Genomic DNA, 26,818 nt, shown 5'->3' with positions numbered 1-26,818 from the left:
ATCAAAATTAAACAAAATAAACATTTGAAATATATGAGTTTGTATGTAATGTATGAATATAATATACAAGTTTCACTTTTTAAATGGAATTACTGAAATCAATCTACTTTTTCATGATATTCTAATTTTATGACCAGCACCTGTATATATGTATATATAGACGACAACATGTTCCAGTTCCTGATAATATCCAGCAAATGCACACAGCCATTGAATAGGAATGGACCAATATTCCACAGTCCACAATCAAAAAAAGTGTTGTGTTTATATTATTGTTCATTATAAATAATTTTTGGCTCGGAAACTCCAAATATTTGCCATACGAGTGATCCAGTTTGAACTCATATTAGCTCACATATAACTATTCTCAATCACCAATTCTGCCAAGAAAACAGGTGTAATACAAACACTCAAAACACACCTGTATATATACATAAAGAAATATATATGCATATTTAGTTTCACACCCTTCTTGCTTCTTATAAACTGCCAGGCTGGACACGGCGCCTCAGATGCATTTCAATCACAATGTCTGCTAAATGAGAGAAAAGACATCCCTTGATACCCTGCAAAGCTAGATTTTCATTTCAATTTTTTTTGTCCCGCCAAGAAAGGAAGGAATAAATGGAAATGCATACGAGTGAGGGATACGTAATGTCATTAAAGGAGAAAAGTAATCATCTCAGGCCTCCTCTGAAGTGTGGCCTGCCAATTGTGTTTGACTATCTGCAGGTCTGATTAAACAAACCAAGCAGAAAGTTGCTTTTAAAGCCCAGCAGACATATTGAATTGCATTAGATACATCAAACGATACGACTCCATTGGCTGCTTTTAAATCATCTCAAAGAGGATCTGTTACATACTTTTTGGTCTCTTGCATGTACAAAATGTGTGTCCTCGTATTGTTACATAGAAAAAAAAAAGTTTATCTATTTATGTGTTTAGAAGTAAAACAGTAAAGGTCCGTCTTTGATTGAAGAGTAGCACCTGCTATCATGATAAATATTCTATCATGTAAATGCCTGTGTCTGTGTGCTTGTGTGTTTGTTTGTTTGTCTGTTAGCAAAATATCCCATGAACCACCCAACATACTTCAGTAAAAATTTCAGAAAGTTTTCATTGGATGTACATGTACAGTTAATTAAGTTTCAGTTAATCATCTTCAGCAAATACAAAAATGACTATAGCTTAGTTTTATAGATATTGAGCTAAACATTGGTGCGGTATTGAAAAAGTTTGTTGAACATTGAATCAACCTGTTAGAGTCTGACTACTGCACTGTGGCATGTATCTGTTTAAAGTCTGTTTGAGTATTGCACTGCTTTAGAGACACTTTGTATTAAACTGGTCTAATAGGCACTCTCAGACACGATGTATGGCACAGCAAGTTGCCTCACTGTTTTATTGTTTCACATCTTTCGAGTCTGTATGGGGATTAAACTGGAAAAATAGGTTATATATATACCTCCAAAGCCAGAGCAATGCAAAAATCAAATTACAGAAAAGACCATTTCAAAGATCTGTCTTTATTTGCCATTTTTTCTGTCTGTTTGAATGAAAAAAAACTCTTAAAATAGCACTACAGCTGCACAGTACTTTAGAGCTTGCCTACGGTCTGTTATGTCATTTTAACATGAGAACAGCCCTATTTGTTGGTATTTGCAGCCCAGTTCAATGTTTCCTCCAAGCTTAGGGCTCTTTTGTAGCCACATTTAAGTCATCTTATGTATTTGGAACAAAGTAATAAAAAACAACCAACTAACTAAACTTTAAAAAATGTGGTACATATAAAGTTAGAGCTGTCCCAACATACTGTTTGAACTAGTTGGTTGGTCTAAGAAAAAGTCTTGGGCTCTGCAAAGTAAAACAAAGAAACTGCAGAAAAAAAATGTGTTTTCCCAACTTTTAACACAATGTTTGGTCAGGGAACAAAACCACACCAAAATGGAAAAGCTGTGTCTGAAAAACCAAATCTAGCACCCTGATCCTCTATTAGCAGCAATAACTCTCAGTAGTGGTTTTATGTCTTTATCAGTTTCCACATGGTTGGAGGAATTGTGGACCAGTCTTTGTTCCTACATTGCTTCAGTTTATTGAAGTTAGCAGACATTTGTTCCTACACAGCTTTCTTTAGGTCCCACCACAGCATTTCAGTCAGGTTGGGGTTCTGGACTTTGGCTGGACCACTGCAGCTTCTTGATTCTTTTCTTTTTCAGCCGTTCTGTTGTAGATTAGCTGCTGTGTTTGAGATCATTGTCCTGTTCCATCATAACTTAGTTTGGTCCAAGATTCCGCTGTCAGACAGATGGCCTCACAGTTAACTTAAGAATCCTTTGGTCTACAGAGGAGTTCATGGTCAACTCAGTGACTGCAAGGAGCCCTTGGTCTGTCACTGCAGAACAAGCCCAAATCATCACTCCTTTACAACTGTGCTTACCAGTTGTTATGCAGTTCAGAGCAGGAAAACTCACTGCAATGCCAACTTACTTCATTTCAAGTCAACTCATTGCATCTGACCAACTCACCACATGTCAATTTACTGCAGAACATGTTTTCTTTTTCTTTTTTTGCAAGCAAATGATTCATTTATATTTAACAGTATAATGTTATCATAATATAATGTATGATTCACATTACCAGTTTTATTTACATGAGGGTTAATGTTAGGGTCACTTTTGTATCGTGATAGTTCCCTCTGAATCAGTCCAACAACCAAAACAGTTGAAAGTAGGGAGTCAAAGGAACAAGCCAGTGCATGTCACTCAAAATCCTACTCCCTTACTTATCCCAAAATTATAAAATATAGTGGTGATGAAAGATTTTGTTAAACTTGATGCAGTTTAGCATCACTTCAAGGTTTTTTTTCTTCTTCTTTTTAGTATTATTTATCTTAAAGACTTAGTAAAACATTGCTTTAAGTTTGTTGTTAGAAATTTGTGACACATCTTCAGTAGTGGACATTAGGTTCATTGGATGTTTTGGCTTTTATCATTAGACACCCTCACCCAAGAAAGGCCTAGTCAAGGTTAATCAGGCCTCTGTGTGTAACCCAGAATAAATTGTTCTTATAAGAGTAGGTTAAAGAAGTATTTTGGGTTTAAATTTAAAGTAAATCTATCAGATAGACTAATTGTGGTCAGTGTGAATAAAGTTGGTGTTGGTTAATTTGTTTTTAATATTAAGTTGTTTAGGTAATAGGATAATATGGTTAAGGTAAGTTAATGGGTTAGAGTCATAGATAGTAAAAATCAAGTTTTAAGGAAAGGGTTAAGGGTTGGGATTATGTACACTATATACCTATGTAAACATGTTTAGATACAATAGTAAATCATATAGACATAACGGTGCAGTGAATTATCATCACCTGGTGTAGAGAGATGTTATTACAGAGCACTGTGTGCAGTGATTTGGCATTGCAGTAAGTTGACGTAGACCCTGTACTTACATACATACCTGTTATGTACTATGTGTGTACACAGTATATATTAGGTAAGTATCAAGTACATACTATGCACTTGTTTATGTAAGTACCTGCTGTTTTATGAAGTGACTTGTTACTCTATACTTACAGGGTGTATACCAGGTACATACCCTGAATGTACAGGGTAACAAGTCACTTCATAATACAGTATGGTCCCCGTAGATACAAGGTGTGTACTTATAATGGCTCTTCATGAATTGCTACCCTATTTTTCCATATACAGTGAAAACTTCTCAGCTTCTTAAATTGGTTGTATGCAGTCTTGCAGAAATTTATCATCTAACAATCAGCACACTTATATTTATCCCCTCCTTTGGTTTATGTGAGAAAAATTCACACTTAACTTTTGCTCACACTTGTGAATTCTTGTGCAATCTATTCCTGTTCTTCTTTAATTAACGACTTGTGGTGTTAATGAGACAGTATTCAACTGTTCTATAACCTCTAACAGTCTCTCACCTATTATCACATTTCCTACTTTGAACTTTGTAAAGCAACAGTGATGCTTTTTTTTATCTCTGTGCAGAACACTAAAAGAACACTCAGCTCAAAAAGGAGTTTGTTGAATGCATCAACCTCATCAGTTGCTCGATAAAAGATTTTAGCAGTTTTCTGATACACATGGTCTTACAACAAGGAGGTTGTGTGTAATTTTATGTGATGTGTAATTTCTCTTTGTTTAATTATTTTAACGTTTTCAAACAGTCATCTGTTTTTTATTGCACTACCTCCTGAGCAACTCAGACACTTTAAACTTGTTTTATTAATTACCTTTCTTCTTCTTCTCTTCTTCTTCTGGTTTAAAAAAAAGTTTGACTCAAGTTTAGTCATTGAGGGTCTCATCAGCATAAAGTACTTCTAAATTAAAGGAATCCATATCACCTGCAGCTTTTCATGTGAGAGAGTTAGACTAAATTATCTTCTGTTGAGAAATGACAGCTGAAGAATTTTGGTTAAACCTGGACAATGATAATATGCACAATCTCTTGCAGTATCACAATATCTCATTTGAGCTCCCATGATCTGTTAGTGCTTGAAGAGCACTATTCTGCCAAAAGTATTCACTTGTCTCCCTTCACACATTTACAAACTTGAGTAACACCCCATTCTTAATCCATAGGGTTTAACAAATGTTGGTCCACCCTTTGCAGCTATAACAGCTTCAACTCTTCTGGGAAGGCTTTCCATATGGTTTAGGAGTATGTTTATTGGAGTTTTTGACCATTCTTCCAGAAGTGCATTTGTGAGGTGAGACAATGATCGTTAATGAAAAAGGCCTGGCTCACAGTCTCTGCTCTAATTCATCCCAAAGGTGTTCTGTCAGGTTGAGGTCAAGAATCCGTGACGGCCAGTCAAGTTCTTCCACACCAAACTCGCTCCTCCATGTCTTTATGGACCTTGCTTTGAGCACTGGTCCACTGTCATGTTGGAACAGGAAGGGACCATCTCCAAACTGTTCCCACAAAGTTAGGAGCATGAAATTGTTCAAAATGTCTTGATATGCTGAAGCATTAAGAGTTCCTTTCACTGAAACTAAACAGTCGAGCCTAAACCGTAATCCTCTTTCTACCAAACTTTACACCTGGCACAATGCAGTCAGACAAGTACCATTCTCCTGGCAAGCCCAAGCTCAGACTCGTCCATCAGATTGCCAGACAGAGAAGCATGATTCATCACTCCAGAGAACATGTCTCCACTGCTATAGAGTCCAGTGGGGAGTGCTTTACACCACTGCATCTGGTGCTTTGCATGGAAATTGGTGATGTCAGGCTTGGATGCAGCTGCTCATGGAAACCCATTCCTAGAAGTTCTCTATTCATTGTTCTTGAGCTAATCTGAAGGCTACGTGAAGTTTGGAGGTCTGCAGCTACTGACTCTGCAGAACGTTGGCGACCTCTGTGTACTATGCTTCTCAGCATCTGCTGAGCCCACTCTGTTAACGGGGCCTCTCACCTGGACAGTTAATAGCTGCTGACGCTGAGTTCATCTGAAAGATTCAACTCAAAAAAAGTGATATGGTTCAACTAGACAGTGCTAGACAGTCTTCTTTCTTCCTTCTTCTGTTTTTTTTCTTTTTAATTGACTTTTTAAAAATTTGTTTTCCATTTTAATCTACTATCTTTTTTTTTACAGGCCACAGGAGGCTTGTGACAGTTAAAACAAAAACACTTCTGTTGTTTTTCTTTTGGCTTCTCCCTTATCACAGCAAGCAAGCTTGGAAAGAGGATTTGCCAAATGTTTTACACCAGATGTCCTTCCTGACAACCTGGGCTCAAACCTGCAGCCTCAGAATTATGAGACTGTAGCACTGACCACTGAGCTACCTCAGCCCCAACTACTTTGAAAATAAGATTCTAATCATGGTTTATGTTTGTTTTGTTCTCTAATTCCAGCACAACATACATTTAGTATCACACTACTCCACCAAAAGCTGAGATCAACAAAGTTGGTTGGGAGGCAGCGACGCTGACATTCTGACAAATGAGATGTTTTTTAGGCTTTCTCAGCAGAGTGGTTGATATCATTACCATCTGTCAGCAAAGTAATGTGTTGTGATGAATGTTACCAGACAGCGTCTTTATGCAAAAACATTCAGTTTAAACTCAACTTATTTTAGCAAATGTTATTAAAAAAAACAGAGTTCTTTTCTGGTCAGTAAACAATATTTATTGTCGCGTGCTACTTTTTGAAAAATACTTTCATCTACCACTGCATTTAGTTATAGCTATGAAATGACATTCCATTCTTAACAGAAAAAGTAAATGAAACTAGAGAAATTGCATTTTCTTTGAAAATGCAGTGTGAATGTTAACTCCTGAAAAAAATAATTGTTAAAGCATTACAGAAGCTAAACTGAACAAAATAGCAGGTGAATCTAAGAATAACAATAATGTAACTACAAGAAGCAAAAAAAGACAAAAATAGTAAATAAGTACATTTTAGAGAGCAATGTTTTTGAAAAAAAAACTGAAGAGATCTCAATGTATTTCTTTTTTGTAAATAAAGTAAAATATTTCAAAAAGTAGAAAAAGTTAGAAATACTAAAGGTAATAGCACAGTATTTCTGATTAACCTGCACATTTTTATATATGAATGGTTAAAATAGCACAGTATGCAAAAGTAGTTTGACCATAAAAGACATGAAAAAAACAGGAAAACAGGAACACAATAATAATACTGACCCACATTCACAAAAGTACCAGTCCTAAAAGAAAGATTGCTTAGTGTTCAGAGTATGTGTTGGGGATGACTCTCAGCTACTACCACAACAAGTTTTACCTCAGTATTTGTAAAATGAATTGAGTTATAGCAATAAGTGTTTGCTAAGCCTAATTAGCTATGGCGGCTATCTAGTAGCAGTTTGATTCCCATGGTTAATAAGTTGTAGATGACCATCCAATGATTACTTTCTGAGAATTTCAATAAATTCTGTCCAGTGGTTCAAGAAATATTTTGCTAACAGCGCACACAGACACAGGCAATAGAAATGTCACATTACATGCTCTGTGTATTTTGAGGATGGACATGGATGTTTTCACAGTTTACAGGAGTGACAATTACATACTCTGTAATGCTTGAATCTTGTCAGAGCACATGCAGACTGATTCCAAAGGTGTCTGTAAAACAAAACCAAAAGAAAAGGGAAATATAAGCCCAGTAAAGTAGAATACACTCCATTAAATATAAACGGAGTTCTAGAGTAGTCAAATGTTCTTATTCTGCCTTTCTTGTGTAACTTAATTGACATATATGAGGCTCAGAGTTTCCTCAAGAGAGACAGAAAAAGCAAAGCAGTAGGCAAGGATCAAATGGCCAGAGGCAAAGATTGATATCCACACAAACTGAGGCATCCAATCAAGCTTTACTCTGTAAATAAACACACACAGCATTTAAATCTCTGTTCTATTTATGTGCTCTGTAAGGCAGATTTCCATATGTTGACAATGAGGTGTTTATTTATTGAGCTGACATTTCTTAAAAACCTGCTTTTTCTGGGACATTTTCTGAAGGGCATAGTGAGTACATTTCAGAATTCATTAGTTGCCTTATGATCATTGCCTGCTTGTTAATGTGCCACTCAAAGTTAGCCTGAGGATTTCTCAGAATCCTTGGAAGGTGTCTTCAGTTAATTTAGTGAACAAAAACGTCTCTTGGAGGTATGAACTAAACGCAACAGGAAATCAGCCATTTTGGAGCAAAGTTGCCATTTTGGAATTTTACACATGTTGAATTTGAACAAATGCCTTTTAGAGTGTTGGGAGTATTTGCTTGAAACTTGTTCAATATACTGTTAAGGCATGGGGATTCAAAGTTATCAAAAGCTTAAGTTTTTGTCATAGGATGTGGGCGTGGCTAGATCTTAAACTTTGACTTCTCACCATGAAACACAAAATTGCTAGAACGGCTACATAAAACATATAATCTTCACAAAAATGCACACTTTTGATCACAGCTGGGTCATAAACATGTCTACAACTTGATATGCCACCACTGCCTTAGCTCCTCCTACTGAAAACAGAAAGTCACCTGTTTTACGTGCGATTCTCTGAGCCACTTCAAGATAACAAATTTAAACTGTCAGATTTGCCTGCATTATGAATGTAGCCTCAGTGGCTTATTTACTAAATAGTCTGCACTTTGTCACAATTTGTGATATCCCTTTGTGTGTGTGGAACATGGCACACACAACCTTTTTATGTGTATGCATTGTTCATACATCAACCTGCTTTTTCATGTCAACTTCAAATTTTACCAAATGGGATAACAGGTGATGTTTCTTGGTGTTGATTGTTTGTGGGTGTTCGCCATTTTTTAAATTCTTGTCCCCAATTTTAAGAAATGTTTGCCCTTTCTAGCTTTTGGATTGGAACAAACACCTCTTAGAAATTCAGGAGGAGTTTTTTTCATGATGGTGACAGCGTTTATTGCCTGGTATTGCAGCACAGGCCAGACAAATGTGAAAAGGGTTCTTCATTGCTCTGTGTAGCTTTAACTTTCCATGTTTTTATTTTACATGACAAGATTTGGTTTTATTTTCACCTTGCCGGAAGAATAAATGAGACAATGTTTTTAAAACAATCAATCATTAAAAAGTGTGACAAATGGTGAAAAAAAAGAAAAGTTGTGGAAAAAATGTTTATGAGTTTGTCTTAGATATCATGAATGCACAAATCCAAGCACCACAAGCCGAAATAGTGTACTAAAATTCAGAATAATGCAAAATATCTTCAATACTATGGCACTTTTTTTCTCTATTTTACATTGTTTTCTATTCTACAGTTAGTTGTGGGAGGGTGGCACCATCTCTAGCACTCCCACCCACCACCTCCACCTCCCACCCATCACTTATCTACACAGTTTCAGTGTTTTGCTTTATGAGAGCAACTTCTGCTCTGTTTAATGTGGTGTTTTGTATTAATATTATGCAGCTAGAGACAAATTTGCGTGCAAGTTTTTACAATAAATAAGTTGTAAAATCAATTTTATTGATCTTCATGTTTGGTTTTGTCCCTTTTTTTTGTCCACTAGGTGCCGAGAAGGCTACCAAGGAATCCGATGTGACCAGTTTCTGCCCAAGACAGACTCCATCCTTTCAGACCCAAGTAAGATTCTGTTTTTAGTCAACCAACATCAAATTTAAAAGAGTCTAAATAAATAACATGAAGCAATCAAAATGTTCACAGCCGAACACCAACACATTTTTTTAATGCTAAAATCGCCATGTCCTCAGTTCTGCCGTGCGAAAGCAGGTTGACAGCTATTACGGCAGCACTTAGTCAGATGGTATAAATAGAAATGTGCTCCATTTGAAATAAAACTGCATTCACAGTAAAATGTTTTTATATAGGCCTGCACATATAATACTTATTCAGAAGTGCTATTAGTCATCCTAGCAGCAAACAAGCCATGAATTGATTTCTTCCCTCACCACCACTCATCCGGACATTTCATTTGACTCCAAAGCTAAGCGTCCTTTGTGTAATATGCATCTACATAAGCAATGGCATTTAAGTGAGTTTTATGAAAATATTGGTTGCTCAAGATCTGCAGGGTTTTATTCCTGCTTTTCAGATGGTTGTACTTGGAGTAATTGCCTTCACTTTGTAGCTCAAGTAAGTGCTGGTATGAATCTTGCAGTTATGCAGAGCCTAAATTGTAAAGCTGCATAATGCACAGACTGATAAATATTCTTAAATTACAGGATTTTTCAAAATGTTTTTATGTTTTAGAAACAACCTATTGATTTTCAACAAATAAAACCTTCCTCTGTAATATCCTCTTGATATGTAAACCCATTTTTTATTCTTTTTGTAGTGTTTTTCCAACTATCCTCCCTAATTGAAGTAATGTCACCTTCTCATTTCTTTTTGCCTAAAAACTTATTTTGCTCAGAATCACCAAACTAAAGACAGAAATACAAGTTGAGCAAACTTCTGCCCTTACAACTCTCTGTCTGTGCCATAATAATTTTCTCAATCTACCTGGCTTATTAAAATAAATTAAATCTTTTCATTGGGCATTACAATATCTTATCTGTGACTTTACTGTCAACAGTGTTGTAAAAGCAGCATTCACCATTAAAGAAAAGAATAATTCTACAGGGTCTTTGTGTTTGTTCATTGTCAAAAGGGAATCTGCACTGTTCTATTATTAAAGTTTCAATTTTCAATTAAATAATTGACTGGAAAGAAGAAAGAGACATAAATGAGACATGTAAAGCAAATGCAGCTGATGCATCATCAGTGTTATTGCATGCTATTTGTTAATATCTTTTACTTTCTAGATCATTAAGAAGGTCTCTGCAATGAGGGTTTTATTTCCAAGCAAGTATGAAGGTAATTGCTTGTTAGAGCAGCAGCGGTGTTCAGTGAAGTGACGACCATCACTTTGTTTACACAACAACCTACTGACCTGAAAATATCAGAGGCCAAGAAGTGTTACCTTCCTCGTCAGTTACACAGTTTGTCAAATGTCAAACATTAGGATTGTGTTGCCACTGTATTTATACAAACGCAGCAAGTACTTATCTACACACACAAAGCATTTATATACAGAGACACCAACTATTTATACACACAGCAAGTATTTATATAAAAACACTCACTAAGCATTTATATACACATACTGAGTAATTAACATGCTTACACCAAGAATGAATATAATATAATATAATATAATATAATATAATATAATATAATATAATATAATATAATATAATATAATATAATATAATATAATAACACCCTGCTTGTCCCATTTTTTCTCTTTAATTTTTTAAATAATAAAAAAATAGAGTAAAACATTCTTGTTTAATTTATTGAGTCCAGAAAGAGAGAAAAACGCTTTTGTTAAGTCACAATGTCTGGAAAAATAATAAATAAAAAACTAATTTAGTCAGAATTATAAAAAAAAACTTGTATGCATATATTATTTTAATGGAAAACAACAATGGGATGTACTTTGGTGATAAACTGGAGCACCTATTTTGTATTAAATAAACAATGTTCAGTATTTTGAGTTCTTGTTGATCCGATCTAAATCCAGGGGTAAAAAAAAAAAAACATTTGGATTTTAGCGTTCGATAACAAAACAACTTACCACAACTTCACCACAACCTCTAACAGGGTAACTCATTCACATATTATAAGAATATTCTTTGGGACTTTTTCAGGTAAATTACTGTATAAACTGCTTGGGAGTCAAAAAGTCAGAACTTCGCTTTGAGGTACATGGAAAAGGAGACTTTTGTATTTGTGTCAGCTAAAACTAGAATAAATTGCCGAATTGCCTCATTCACTTGAAACATCTTGCATCTGTTTTGACTACTTTCTGTTAATCTGAGCCAATTTTTTTCCTTCGTTGATTTTTGAATGGTCAACCTATTTTTTATGTTGTCTTTTTCTCAGTAGTCCTGATCCTCTTCTTTTTTTCTAGTACAACACAATGTTGCTTAGCCTCTTTATTTCTTTTTTCAGTAACATCCTTTGTTTTCTTTCTTCCTTTTTTCTTATTTTATTCAACTTCGTCCTGCTTCCTAAAGTGGGTAAGTGCAAAGTTTGGAAAGAAGAGTGTTAGATTGTAGCCTTCCTCTTCTTTCCTCATCCCTCAGTAATCTTGTCACAGCATCACTCTCCTTGACTTCTTTGCTCGCAGTTAATCAAATCCCAATTTCCAGGCCTACCTGTGTGTCTCCTGCTTGAGCTTTCCTCAGTGTTGACATCCCTGTTCCCTCCTCCAAATTTCCCTCCAGACAGACCTCCTGCCCCCCATCTGTCTCTCACTAACCTCCTCCGTGCCATCCTTTCGTCAAAACACATTTTGTCCAAGCGTCAACCCTCATCTCTTATGCTCAGCCTACAATTCTCTGTCCGGCTCCATTCCTAACATTAAGCGACATGGTCCTCAACTGGACTAAGTCTGGAATTGTGGCAGCCAAAAAAGTTCACCAATAGGGCAGAGAAACACTGCCAAGTACCTCTGGCATGCTGCAGTCTCAGAGGAGAGGAGGCTCGAGGGGGGAGGGGGTACATGAGCCAGGATGAAAGTGGACACGTTTTTTAAGAGGGGTTATCACACTGACTCAGAGTCTCAGAGGGGTGAAAAGGAGGTGTCATAGTTCCAATGGCTATGTGACAAAATCAAAAAAAAAATGTTTGTTTCCTGATGAAACAAGGACTACCAAATCAATTTTTTTCTGCAATATCTCAAAACTATTTCTTCAAAAAAAAACAAAAAACCTAATTTTAAAAACTGCAAATTAAAACTGAATTATAGATGTGCAATGAAATGCTGGATCATGTTCCATGAAGCATTATTTATAAAATTACCAAACAAAACATAAATATATACTGGTGCAGCAGTTAGCAGTTAAAGATCAAAAGAGAATAATTTAGAAACATTTAAGATAAACCATCTAGTGATTTTCACTGTGTAAGATTAAATTAATGTGAAAAGACCTTAATATGTTTGAGAGAAAATAATATTACTTGGAATGCACTGATACCAGTACTGGACATCTGTCCAATCCTGTGTGTATATTTGTACTCATCAAAATGTTCCAATACCATTGTACTGATACACAATATCAGTTGTGTTCAGTTATTTCAAAGTAAACGATAGTGACAAAAGATAAGACTGCAAATTATGTTTAGCGAAGGGACAAAATCTAGCACGACACTGAGTTCAAAAACTTTGCTAAGAGCAGTGGGAAATGGCAACAACCAAGTCTACAGCGAACTCTGGATTAGTGGTAGAAGATGTCCAGAAACAACTCTCACTCAGTGAAAACAACAAAGGCTCCTACCAGTGCATTGCTCTTGATGACCAGCCATTGTCTTTTGTTGATAATATAGGATTTTAATGTCTTCTCAGCATACTGGAGCCAAGGTACAGTGCCTATAAAATAAGTATTCATCCTCATGGATGTTTTGTCCTTTTATTGCTGTCATAAGTAAATCATGAACAATATAAATTGGATTTTTTTACAAAAAAATAAAAATAAATTTCAGTGTCAAAGTGAAATTAAATTTTACACTACATATATTTTTGATTGTCCTAATTCAACTCACAAAAAAGATTTTTATAAAGATCCTTCACTCATGTAAGCTTTATGGAGGAGTGGCAAAGAGAAAAGCACTATTGAAGAAAACTCAGATTAAATATTCACAAGAGTTTGTCTAGATTTTTTAGTGACTCTAGTTTAGTGTACTGTTTATAGGCACTGTATGAGATCCCTAGCTGCTAATACATCACTGACACAGTGTTGCAAAAACTACAAGACTTTGTGAAGAGAGACATCCACAGCCTGTTGCAAGACATTTCAACCCTCAGCTTCACCATCGAGCAGTGATAGCCTGGTGTCCCTCATCAGCTTTACTGCTTAACTAGCCCTGTATGCAAAACAGTTTTAGGTTTCCCACATTAACCAAGCCATCACTGGTGGGTTTGGTTTGATAACATTTTTCAGATTTTGGGGAGGGGGTCCCTAAAAGTTCTGTTCAAGTTGTGCTCTGTGATAACACCAAAACCATGATGAAAGCCACAAGAGATGCAGAACTTCCAAACTGGCCATGTGTCACACACACCTTCCAGCTGGCATTTAACAAGGGGACTGAGTTTGGTTGATGCTGTTGCATTTGAATGGAAAATAGTTGGACATTTTAAACATTCCAATTTAGGCCACTCCTACCTCAAAAATATTTAGGAGCAGCTCAGCCAGCCAGTTAAAAGACTCCAACAGCAGACCTGCTGGAGTAGCATGACAGTCTGTCATTGAGCAGAACAGGTCGTGGGAATATAGGGATCTGAGCACAAACACAGCTTCCTGAGAATCACATCACTTATCAATGAGCGCTTTTAGAAAAGACAATTGCTTTCCTGGCTCCATTTGAAAATCAGACAGCTTACTTTTTGTAGTTAACATATCTGTAAAGTAATTGTAAGAAGTGTAATGACATTTATTAGTACTTATATCAGTACTCAATATCAGCAAGTACTCAAATGTAAGTACTTTTATTTGATTTGAAAAAAGTGGTATCAGTGCATCCTTAACTATTTCTATTCTATGTAAAGCACATCAAAGCAGCAGAGTTTCATATTTGAGACACCTGATTTGGGCCTTAATTGGCATTTTTTAAATCAATACATTGAATATAAAGCAACTGTGTCAAGCAATTTAGGCAAAACAGATTTAGTCCACCAAGTACAGCTTTCAAATGTATGCAGTTTAACATTCAAACTAATGAAACTTTATTGTAAACATTTAACAGCTACAATGGACAGTTTTGCATAACCGAATGTGCTCACATTTATCTTAGATACAAACACAATTATTAAGGTGAAAAACGTGCATGGCTTTTCTCACAAATACTAAATTAAATACAACTACTTACATCATTTTAAAACATTACTAATTTTGCTGTTTAATTTTTGTGAACCAGTTTGCATGTCACAGTCTTGCCCACAATATGTCTCCCTTTTGCCATATCAGTGTTTGCACTCATTCACATAATTCTTAACACCCAAAGTCCTTGAAACACAGTGTTGTTCTAGTGCCATGCTTGATAACTAATATGTCTACTAACATATGATGCAACATAAGAGTTTTTGTATGCAAATGATTACTAGTGTTTATGTCATGTTCAAAAAAATCACCATGGTGTCTACACAGCAACTTTGAAACAATACATGTATATCATATGCAGTTTACACCTGAATAACGAAGTGTTGCAGCTGTGACCCAGCAATAATATTACACAAGCTCATTCTATGCTATGGTAACTGTAAAGATGCTGTGTCCACTGGTGTTTCTGTGAATATAGACTTCCCCAAGTCGTGTTTTGTTCTTGATTATTTTTTTGTTGCTGTTGCAATGCAGAGATGTTGGTTGTTGTAATGTTCGATATAGAAAGTAAGCTGTAGCCAAAGCTTATGATTGCACTTATAAAGGATAATCTACAAAATAACAACACATTACTACAAAAGGCATTACTCTGGTATCACCAAGTCAGCCTCCATCCTTCACAATTAAAATATTTAAATACTAAACATTTGAAGCTTATAAAAATATCTTTCACAACAACCACATTGGGGGCCTCTCCTTTATAACCACCTATGATGTCAGTAGGCGGGGAGACGGAGGCAAACCCAGAGCGCAGACTCATGTTTTAAAAAAAAGAAACTAATTTATCAAAGGAAATAATAAACAAAACAAAAAGCTGGCGTGGCAGCAGAGAACAACAAAACAAAATCCAAAAATGGCGAGGCGAGGCAAGGCGAGGCGAGGCAAGGCGAGGCGAGGCAAGGCGAGGAACAAAGAAGACAATCAACATGGCAAAACGAGAGGAACGGAATGACCCAGTGAGGAATGGAGAAACAGAGACCGGTTTTAAAAGCTGAGGGAGAGAGATGATTAATTGGTTACAGCTGTGAACATTACGAGGAGCAGGTGAGGTGGGCGTGACCGGAAAACTACTGGGGAGGTGAACAGTGACAAGACAAAAACACAAAAACCCCAAACCAAGAACCAAAAACACAGACATTCATGATATATGAATGCAACAGATAAACAACGACAAGGTCACAGGTAAAAACAAAATGCCACACTAACAACAACAACACATTCTTCAGCCATAAGTATGTTGTAATTTTCCTATCTTCAACCTAAAACCTAGGCAATACACATAACAAGAAACATGAGCACCTAATTATGGGGGCATAAAATCAGTGATGTACAACTCGAATCACCCATGGTGTCTTTATTGCAGACAAAAGGGCAATAGTCCCATTACTATAGTAAGAAACTGTGAAACAAATTTACCTTATGTACTCATTTGCAAATCTTTATTTTAAGGCCATAAATAGTCCAAATTTAACCTAGAATTTTTTTCCACCCAAAAATAATCACCTGCAACGAGCTCCAGGTCAGTGTCAAAAAAGATCAGTTCTAAAGAGTTTGATATTCCCACTTTTTAAAAACTTGTCAGTATCTTGCACAGCAGTGTAGCTGAGTTGGACTAAACCAACTCAAAGCAGAGGGAGGGCGTGTAGAATGTAATATATATATATATTTTAATATTAACTTTTTAGTTTGTAATTTAAAAAGTACATTTAAAATCAATAAATATTACCTGCCCTTTCCTTATGCTGGCAGTGTCTACATGTTTTTAAGTCAAAAAATGGTGAAGAAAAAAAAGAAAGTTTGATTATCCAATTTAGAAAATAGGGGAGCAGCTGCTCCACTGAGCATGACGGATACACATAATGAATGTTTCATATATGCCACAGGAGTTGCTGTTTCCAAAAAGGCACTTCATTTTCTCACATTTGGATCTATGAAATAGGCATGTCTGGATACACCTGTATACATGGCAAAAAAAAGAAACCATGTGTCAACAACTTAAGCATCTGGACCTTAAAGTTGTTTTTTTATTGTCATTCCTTGATGCCGAATGTTGTTTTTGCCCATGACTGTGTGCATGTGCACATGTTCATTTTTCTGTACCGTTAGCAAAATACCTCACATATTACTGAATGGATTTTAATTAAACTTTTCATTGGATGAACATCTACAACTAATGCATTTTTGTAGGTTAATTTGGTTCAAGTTAGCCATCACAGTAAAGCAAACTTAGCAAACACAAGTGGCTATAATTCAGTAAATTTTACAGTTACTGAACTAAAATTTAGTGTGGTAGGGAGATTGATGCATATCTTATACTCTTTGTTGAAAATGTTGCCAATAAATATTGGAATCAACTTTGTTAGTAAAATATCTCTTGAATCACTGGATGGATTTTAGTGAAACTTTCAGAAAGTAATTTTTTGCTGTTCATCCACAAGTAATTATGTTTATAAGTCAACATAATTTAATTTGGATTCTATAGCTAATCAACCATAGCCAACACAAAAAATGGCATCCGTGAAATATAAAGATACTGAGCTGGTGTGGTAGAAGCTTCATTCAAAACACTTACTCCCAGCACTACCAGAACACGCAAGGTCAAGTGAGGTATCACAACATCGCATGAGATTGTGGATCTTTATTTTTCATTTCTTTTTTATTTTCTCAGTTATTTCTCAACATAGATGATCCTAATCTAAAACTCTCACATGAAAGATGACAGTGCTCCAGAAATGCTAGGTCTTTAATTTCTTCAAGTTTTGGATACACAAAATAGGCATTTCTGGATGTGCCAATTTCTTGTATACACACACACACACACAAACACACACACACACACACACACACATATATCTGCAGGATAGAAAACAGCATCCTGAAGAAAAAGGAAAGTTTACCTGCTGAGTGAATTTTAAAGGCTCCCAAAGGTTATTTTATTGATGCAACATTTCTTCATCCAGTGACAGAGATATCTTACCACCTCCCAGTCTAAAGTTTGGCTCAGTAAGGTTGATTGACAGGACTACCCGTCAGGACACTGAGGATTGTTATGCAATGTTTTATTTCATTGAGGATTTAAAGGTGTGAGATGTGGTAAAGAGGTAGTGGTAGATTTTAAACTTGTGTAAAAGGTTTTAAGCAGAAGACAGATTTAGTACAGATTAAAAATAAAAAAAACTCATTAATGTTCATTTTGCTCTCACTTGCTGGCAGGGTTAAACATGGCTTGTCACCCTGACTGTTTGATTTAAATGTATCTCAGATCAGAGATTTAGTTGAATTTCTCCTGAATCTGTCAAAAGGCAACAGAGGCTTTTCATGTTGTCTTTAGATACGTATGTCATTGTCTTTTATTATTAATTACTAAAGATAAAGGAAGAAAGTAATGTTTTGGCCAGTGTTTGTTACTGAAATATCTCATGACCCATGTGATGGATTTTATTGAAACTTTTGGGTAATAATGAACTGATGTACTTCTACAGCTGTTTACGTTTTGGAGTCAACCTAATTTAAGATGGCTGCCAGAACCAGCTGACCTTAGAAAACTTACAAAGGGCCATAACTTGTCAATTTTACAGATATTGTTAAAATTTAGCATTATCGTAGCGGCAGAGTGTCATTCGCAACATATACTCCAAGTGCTACTCATTGTGCATGAGCTCTGTTTAAAGCTGAACTGAAGTCAAATCTCAAAAAATTGACATTTCATGTATACTAATTAATCAAATACATCCACAGAACATTGCAGGGACCCTTTTTTCTGACATAAAAGTTAAATAAGCTGTTTTTAGTGTTTGAGTCAATAATTTCCGAAGTGGGTTATTTGTGGTGTGGAGTTGCCATCCTGAGTTCATGACGAACGCTGTGCCTCGGCTGGCCAAGAACGCCACTACTGTCCAGTTGCTTACTACTAGTGGAAATGGAAGAATAATCCTTTTTTGATCACAAAGAAATGCCAGAAGACTTTGGGAGGGTAATGGATATACAACGATACTAGTATGAACCTGAATCAACAGCTGGATCTCCAGAATTATATGAAAACTATTCAGATTGGGATTCTGATGATCACAAGGACCGTCATGGCCGACAAAACAATGTGCATATTGACTGAGTTTGGAACATGAAACAGTGAGAACTGATTACCCCTAGATTGTTGTGATGACATCAGCACACAAAACTAAACATCAACATAAAGACGGTCAGGAGAAAGCTAATGTTGATAACTTAAGGCTAACTGGATACTAACTCCAAAAAAAATGTGAATGCACTTCAGAGTAGCGTTTATGAATTCTTACACCAAAGTAAACTAACCAATAGCAGTTTCAGACTGACATTTGTTTAATAACACATGGATTGTTTATATTTTTTTATCAATAATAAACTGCTGTGAATCACAAACTGATCTCAGGCTGTCGGCCTGTAAGCAGCTCATACCTTTAATGACAGAGCGCGTTCATGTCATGTTTGAAGTAAAACTTCCTGTTTCCCATTTCCTCTGTGGCCACTCCACCACATTAACAAGAGTCAGAGCAGGGCTCCTCTTTGAAGTGATCTGAACCCGAGTTCTGATAGTAATTCCCACATCAGAGCTTATGGATCCATATCTGAGGAAGGGTTTAATCTTTTGGGAAGCCAAAAACTGAAACTTGTGAGGTATTTTCTGGCCGGTTCGAACAATTAATTCCAACAAACTGAATTATATTGTACCGGTATTCATCCACTTACTGATGAATTGCTGAACCTAAGTGGCTCAGCGGACATTACACAACAGGAGGGTCACGGAAAAAGCTGAAAACACCCGAGTTGTTTCTTGAGTGTTCGATATTTTAAAAAAATAGTGTATATTGTATATATATATATATATATATATATGTGTATATGTGTGTGTGTGTATTTCAACTGATGTTGGCTTCACAACACTTAAGTTCAGCTTTAAAACTTTGGCATTAACTGTTGGAGCCAGCCCTGTTTGTCTGTTAGCAAAATATCTTATGAACCACTTGATGAATTGTAATGAAACTTAGAAAATAATCACTGGATGTATATCTCTAGCCGATTAACTTTTGGGGTTAATCCAAGTCAAGCTGGTTGCCACATCCAATTGGCATTAGCAAACACAAAAATGATTATAATTCATTTAGTTTTATAGATATTGAGCTAAAACTAAAACATGAAAGGCAGTGGGTGATATGCATTCCTTCGAGAAATGTTACGCTTTTAATTGTGTAAGAAACTGAGTTTTTGTTGTCAGCAGCTTGTTGTTGTTCAAACTGGAGGGTTGCTGATTGCTCCAACCAGATCTTTCTTAGTGTAATACAGTATTCTGGATCCAACATGGAGAAGACTCTTCTCCTATATTCTCTTTGATTAATTTCCTCCCTCCTCTGCCTTATTTTACTTTTTTCATCATCTACAGAGTCCTTCTACAATCATTGTCTCAGCCACGTTTAAAAATATATTCAACCTTTTGAAATTGAAGGTCTTGGAGGTGAGACAGTCTACTTTTATGACATTGAGAGATGGTCAGAATCAGCATAGTCTTTTCTGATACACATACAGCATTTTGCAATTCATACACAAAAAGGAAGCTACACTTTCTTGATTTGATCTGATTTCATCCTTTCAAGGCGTGTATGCATTATAAACAGCAACACTAGTTATTATGCAGTTTAATTCTAAAGAACCTTGTGTTCTACATGGTATTGCATATTTTTATCCATAACATAAAGAAGAACAACAATTATTATTATTTAAAGCTTCATGCTTTAATAATCAGCTAACTATTCAGCCTACAGAAATGCAAGATAGGTATAATAGATTTTTAGACTGACAAGGCTTGGCGTAACCGGATTCAGACTAGGCAGACGAAGACAAAGTTTTAAGATGTTTATTGAAGCCTTAACACTAACGGGAGCGCTAGTTCCCGGAACTACTCTCTCTACGTGGAACTGGATGGAGGCGGGGTCAGGTAAGACCACCGAGAGTCGAGAGTGGAGAGAAGCAGAGGCTATTATTGATGGGCTTAGGCTAGAGAACGAGTCCAGGAGAAGGCAGGAGGTCAGAGCCGGGAGATCAGAGCAGAGAAACCAGGTCCAGATAATCACTAACCAGTAAACGTAGTCCAGGAAGGGTAGGCAAGGTCGGTATCCGAAGGTCAGAATCCGTAGAGGTACCAGGCTGGGATCAGGCAGGGAACGAGAGTCTTGATTCAGGCGTGGAGTCGTGATCAGAAAGGCAAGCAAAGGTTGTAGGAAAACGCTGGACATCTACTTGGGTGACTCGTTCAATAATCTGGCAGTGAGTAAGTGAGAGCAGTGAGCTTTTGTAGAGACCGGAACAGGTGAGGCAGATGATGATAATTGCTGTGGCATAAGACCTGGAGGCGTGGCATGAGCAAGGAAAAATACTGGGACTGAGACTAAACTGAGAGCAGAAGGCATGACAGGAACAGTAGACTGTGACATAGACAAACAAATAGACAGACGCTAATAATTCCTGGGAGATTTTTTTGTAGCAGCAACAGACAAAAACTGTATGTTGTGAATATGATTTAAAAACTGCTAAAAAGACCTAAAATGTGCAAATATGATTATAAATATGCAAAACAGAGTAGGCAATAATTTATATCAGAGGTAATAGATTTGATGTATTGTGTGATGGCCTGTCAGAAAAGACTCCCTGGAGTGGTTTCTCCCACAGCTGAGCTGTAAGATTCTGTTAGGAAATCTGCTCCAATATACAATATATCCAGTGTGTAGTGGAGAGGATGATTTGAGTTATATGTTATGGACAGCAGTCTGTTTAACATTCATTTCTTCACTACCATTTTGAACCGGTCCAGTCTGCAGCTAATATTAGAGTCAGGCTTCTTTAAAAGTTTATATAGTCTGTTGGTGTCTCTGGCTCCAAGGCTGCTCTCCCAACAAACCACGGCAAAAACGGCTACAACAGAAAGGTGGAAGAGCACCAACATCTTGCTGCACATGTTGACGGACCTGAGATTCCTCAAGAAGTAGAGTCTACTTTTTATAGCGCTTCGGTGTGGGGCCTCCAGTCCAATGTGTTATAGATGGTAACGCCCAGGTGTTTCTAGCCCTCCATCTCCCCTTCAGCTTTTCCAAGAATCCTCAGTGGTTGTGAGAAATCCTAAAGCCAGTCACCATCTATTTTGTTATTGGGATGTTCAGCTGCAAGTAATGTTGTCCAGTCCACTCCAAAAAGTTCTTTGCAAATGTCCTGTACTTCCCCTCCTGTCCCTCATTTATACACCTAACAAAAGCTTAGTCAACAGAAAATTTCTGCAGGTGGCGTGACTCAGAGTTGTACTGAAAATCAGTGGTGTATAAGGTGAACAGGAAGGGAGAGAGCACTGTCCCCTGTGGTGTTTCTGTATTACTAACCTCCACATCAGACAGACATACTGTGGCCTACCTGTAGGTAGGCAGTAATCCAGTGCACAATGGAGGTGTCAGCATCCACCTTTTTCAGTTTCTCCTCCAGCAGCAGTAGCTGAATGGTAATAAAAGCACTGTGGAGCTCAAAAGAAGCAACTCTTACAATGCTGCCACCAGCATTCAGGTGCCAGAGAGCCCATTGCAGCAGGTAGATCACTGCATCATCAACTCCCAGGTGAGGCTGATATGCAAACTGAAGAGGGCCCAGGAGGTCCTATAACTCTCACTGTCAAAAAGTGAAAGGCTAGCAATCATGTCTTGCCTGTTTGTGTTTGCCTGTTATGTTAGCAAAGTATCTTATGAATAACTTTCCAGATTTTAATGAGACTTTCATTAAGTAATCACTGGAAATAAATAAGTATACTACAATTGTTGACCTTTTGAAGTCAATCCAGTTCAAGATGCCTGCCATAGCCAACTTACTCTAACAAACACAAAAATGGTTATAATTGAGTCAACTTTACAAATACTGAGCTAAAATTTGATACAAAGGTAGGTGAGAGTCATTCACAACACATACCTTGAGTGCTAACAGATTGCATGTAATTCCACAGTATTGTGTAAAATTGTGCATAACATTATATCAAGATTTTACCAACAAAATGAGATAACAATCGTAGTTTAAAACTGTAGTGGTAAATGAGATTGAAAACTTTTAATTTACAGTGTAAACATGCATGCACATTTTTGCACAAGTCCTTCATAGTGATGGTCATCATGAAATGTTATTCAGCTGAATGCAATGATAGAAGATAGACAATATCAACTGAAATGTCTTTGGGCAAAACAAGAAGCTTTTGGTGTCAGAGGTGAGGCTCCATTGTTGCATCTGACCTGCAGAAAATTAAGAAATCAATAAAGCATCAAATATTGGTTCATATAAAATCATGAAGAAGCAAGGCCTAATAGATGATGTGGGTGTTTGGAGAGCAAAGTAAGTCGATAGAAAGCCACAAGTTCAAGCTTGGATATGAAGAGTAGACATGCAGTCCATACAGGAACTGAACACAAATATTGGAACAATCTGAAGCAAGTCACAGAGTTGTAGAATTCAGGCTTGAATGACACTATTCATGTACATATTGCACCACATATGAGACCACTTGGTAAATTGATTTTGCATAGACCTGTGTTTTTCTGCAAACACTTCCCTGTGTGTAGAATATAGATAAACTGGAGCACTGTCAGTTCTTCTGTTTAAGGTTCTGAATTTTTAAAAAGTACAAATTGTAGTGTTTTGCGCAGTGAATGTTTCTCTGAGACTTACTACTCTGCTTTTCTGTGTCCCTACCACATGAAAAGTGGTGTCAGAAAGAGAAAGACTCAGGTGTTTGGTTATTATATTGACCATAATGAGCCACTGGCAGCAGGTTTATTATTTCTTTTAATTTTGACTCTCTTTACACTTCATATACAGTTTATCCATTCAAACGTTGACATTTTGTTACCTTAAAATATTACAAAAGTAGGTCTCAAATTACTGTTGGGTTTCAGAAAAGAAAGTTGATGCATGTTGGAATTTGGGGAAGTAACTGGACTGGCACACTTCAAAAGTTCTTTCCAAAAAATTATTTTCTTTTTTTTAATCAATATATAATAATCAGTAATAAGAAATAGCTGCACACAAGTTAAGCTGACACAAATCTTACAATGCCTGTTACTGTTTAGGTCTGTTCAAAAATGGCTTGTAGTCTAGTTTTTTGGTTTTGTTTTCTTTTGTTTCACTTTGTATGGCAGTGTTGATCTTTTAACACTCCTGCACAGTTTTGGGGGTTTGCAGAGAAGACACTCAGGACACATTCACACCATCTAAAAGATGAGAAGCAGTTTAAACACAAACTTTTATACTGACACATTATGACAAGGCAAATCCACCCCACCAGGCTATGGATAAAGAACTGTCAAGTCCCTGCTTGACATCCTTACAAAACCAAGTACCACATAGAGTCTGAGCTACTATGAAATTTGAGTTTTTGTCATGCTCGGAAATCACAAAGAACAAAAACCTTTTGAATCCCAGATCGAGATTTTATGTTCTGTGCTATACTTTGCTTGCTTATATTTCAGCTCTACTGCCAAAGGTAAACTTATGGTATTTATTTGAAGTATGTCTGTGGTGAAAAAAAAAATACATCCAGATTTTCCATCAAAATCTGAAAAGAAACAGGCATTATGTTTGAAATCAGATAAAAAGATGCATCTTATAGGTTTGAAATATGGACTGTTTGTGTCAGGTTTCCTTTTGCATTCATGGTGTATATTTGCAAGAACACTGCATTACAATCAGTAACATAAACAACATTTTTCCTTTTGTTTCACTGCATTAGGGATGCACCAGTGTCAGGTATTTATCTGATACCATGTGCATGTACTCATTAAAATGTTCTGATACCACAGTGCTGATACTACATTACATGAGCTTCATGTTCACTGCTCAGATGTGTAGCCAGGTGGTAGAGTGGAGCATCACAAGCCCTGTGGAGGTAGTTTTTTGTGCTCAATAAAGTTGTTTGCTAACCACCAATAAAAGTCAGTGGAAAAAGAAGAATAAGCCACATAAAAGTATTTCAAAGTGAACCACGAAGCAGAAGAGGGCAATGGCAATATACAGATCTGAGCCCGAGATTTTCAACACTCAGTCCCTGGCAAGAGAACGAATGTCTCCATCATCATCATCATCACTGAGGTAAAAAAGGACATTACGCTGAAAAGCATGAGAGAGTTGAAATAGTTATCAACCTGAGAAGGCTGGCAAGTCAGGAGTGAGCTGTGAGCTGACCCCACCGGGCTGGTGACCAAAACTGACTGTTGTTTTCAGATATGATTAATCTAATAATTAAATAAACAAAAATGCTTATACCTCACTTCTACAGATATAGAGCTAAAATTTGGTGTGGTAGAAGCTGAGAGCCACTCCCATTACAGACTTGAGCACTAACAGATCACACAAGGTCTTTGTTTAAAACTTAGCATGCAAGACAGTGAGCAATATGCATTCCTTTAAGAAATACTAGTTTCATTAAACAGGTGTTGAGTTAGTTTACCATCTTAGAATGAAGAACAGAAGTGGACATTTGGTCAAAATATTATACTTTCATTGACATGGCTGTGAATAAATTAGTGAGATTAGTCAACTTTGTCCTGAGGTTTAATGCTAATGTCTATGGTTAGATATTCAGCATTGAAGGATTTTCACTTTGTTATGTCTTTAGACAAAAAAATATGACTGTACATCTTTTTAAGTATTTGTAGTTTTAAAACTTTATCAGGAATCAACAGCTTCAACCTCATTTATATCACACATCTCTGAATGCATCAACTCACATACCAAACACATCTCAACAATATAGAAAGAAAATGGAAAAGGATTTGGTTTCTCATTATTCAATTCCATTATCAGACCTTGGTTCCAATAATGAAGATTGGAGAATCACTAGCTGCAGGACAAGGTAGCTCCCTCTGAAAAATCTTACTCTGAACATGATGTCTCTGTAGCTTTTCAAGTATTACCTCAATCATGATAAACTGAACCTTGCCTGTGGACAAGAGCAGGTGGCAGAAAAGCGACTACAAAGACAAAAGAGCTGCAGTTAGGTCTGTCGGTTTACAGCCATCACATCTTGTTATATTTGAGTCTAAGTCAATTAAAAATCACTTTGTACGTGTGTTGATTTAAACTTTTTGTTGATTATCTGACATTCTTCTTTTTGTAACATCTACTTACAAAAGTTTTCTTGTAAATCTGTATTCTTACTTTATGCTAATAAAAATCACCTGAGTAGACCTGTACAACTCAAACAACATAAAGAAATTGTAAACAGTCCCACAGGAAGCCCAACAGCTTCCAAAACCGGTAAATAAGTTGGGTAGGAGAATAAAAATCATTTTACTGTATTTCAGCAAAAGTAAAGGATTCGAAATAATGTCAAATTGTTGAGCAGAAATTTAAACCAACCAGCTGTCAGATCAAATACATTTCCCCATCATGCTTTGCAGCAGCGAGGTCAGTGGAGGGTAACTGCAGATCCTTCCTTCAAAATGTTCAGAGACTACTTTTGTTTTTGAAATGGTGTTGAACCAAGTGATGATCAAACTGGTCAGAAACAGGCTTGTATTATACTGTGATCACCACTGGTCTATCCTGGACAGTCATGCCTCATTATGGAAAAGCATATTCTCCTTACCAGCTGGAAGTTTAGAGTCAAAGGTTTGTCATGGAAAAATTTGGTTTAAAAAATAAAATGTAAACTAAATAAATGTAAATAAAATGTAAGCTAAATAAAAAAAATGAAACGAGTAGAACAAAAGCTGAAATAAGAAGAGATGCTCAAACAGTCATAACAAAAGCCAAATTAAGCAGAACAGTGAAAAGTTAAATGAGGTAAATGAGCAAAATAGCTAAAATGGGAAAAAAGTATCTAACATCTAAAACCAGCAAAACAGTAGCTCAAACAATAAAATTAGCTAAATTGTAGCTGAAAAAAAAAGGAGTAGTTAATACCTTAATTTAGGAAGAAGCTAGCTAAAAGTAGCAAACAGCTAGCCCAAAGTAGACAAAAAGAGAGAAAGTGTGCTGAGACAAATTTCAGACAATGTTTTTGAAGGAACAGAAGAGCTCTTATAGTATTTTTATGGGGCAAAATTAAATAAATAAATTATTTGTAAATAAAGTTAAATATTTTGAAATGTATGGAAGTTACAAAAAACAAAAGTGATATCACATTATTACCAGTGGTGGGATGTAACGAAGTACAAGTACTTAAAATAAAATGTAAGCTAAATAAAGTACTTCGTTACTGTACTTAAGTACGTTTTTCATGTATCTGTACTTAAGTATTTTTAAACGTGGGTACTTTCGACTTTTACTTCGCTACATTTTACAGTAAGTATCTGTACTTTCTACTACACTACATTTTTATAATGTGTTGAAGTAAAAAGTAAATTCACGTCACGTTGCGGGTTTTTTATTTGTTCGATAGT

The 26,818-nt window shown here is 36.3% G+C and overlaps 1 protein-coding gene across 2 annotated transcripts in view; it reads left to right on the top strand.

The window, feature by feature from the left end:
• LOC108245446 (pro-neuregulin-3, membrane-bound isoform) overlaps positions 1-26,818 on the top strand; it is a 678,932-nt gene that overhangs the window by 528,856 nt on the left and 123,258 nt on the right. For both annotated transcript variants that reach the window (XM_037973644.1, XM_017432366.3), the window contains exon 3: positions 9,011-9,084. In XM_037973644.1, coding sequence (XP_037829572.1) covers positions 9,011-9,084 — 74 coding nt within the window. The remainder of the gene's footprint in view (positions 1-9,010; positions 9,085-26,818) is intronic.

Source organism: Kryptolebias marmoratus, linkage group LG22, assembly GCF_001649575.2.
Source record: "Kryptolebias marmoratus isolate JLee-2015 linkage group LG22, ASM164957v2, whole genome shotgun sequence".
Classification (NCBI taxonomy): domain Eukaryota; kingdom Metazoa; phylum Chordata; class Actinopteri; order Cyprinodontiformes; family Rivulidae; genus Kryptolebias; species Kryptolebias marmoratus.
Note: the sequence above shows the minus strand (reverse complement) of the source record. Positions and strands in the feature narration are given on the sequence as shown.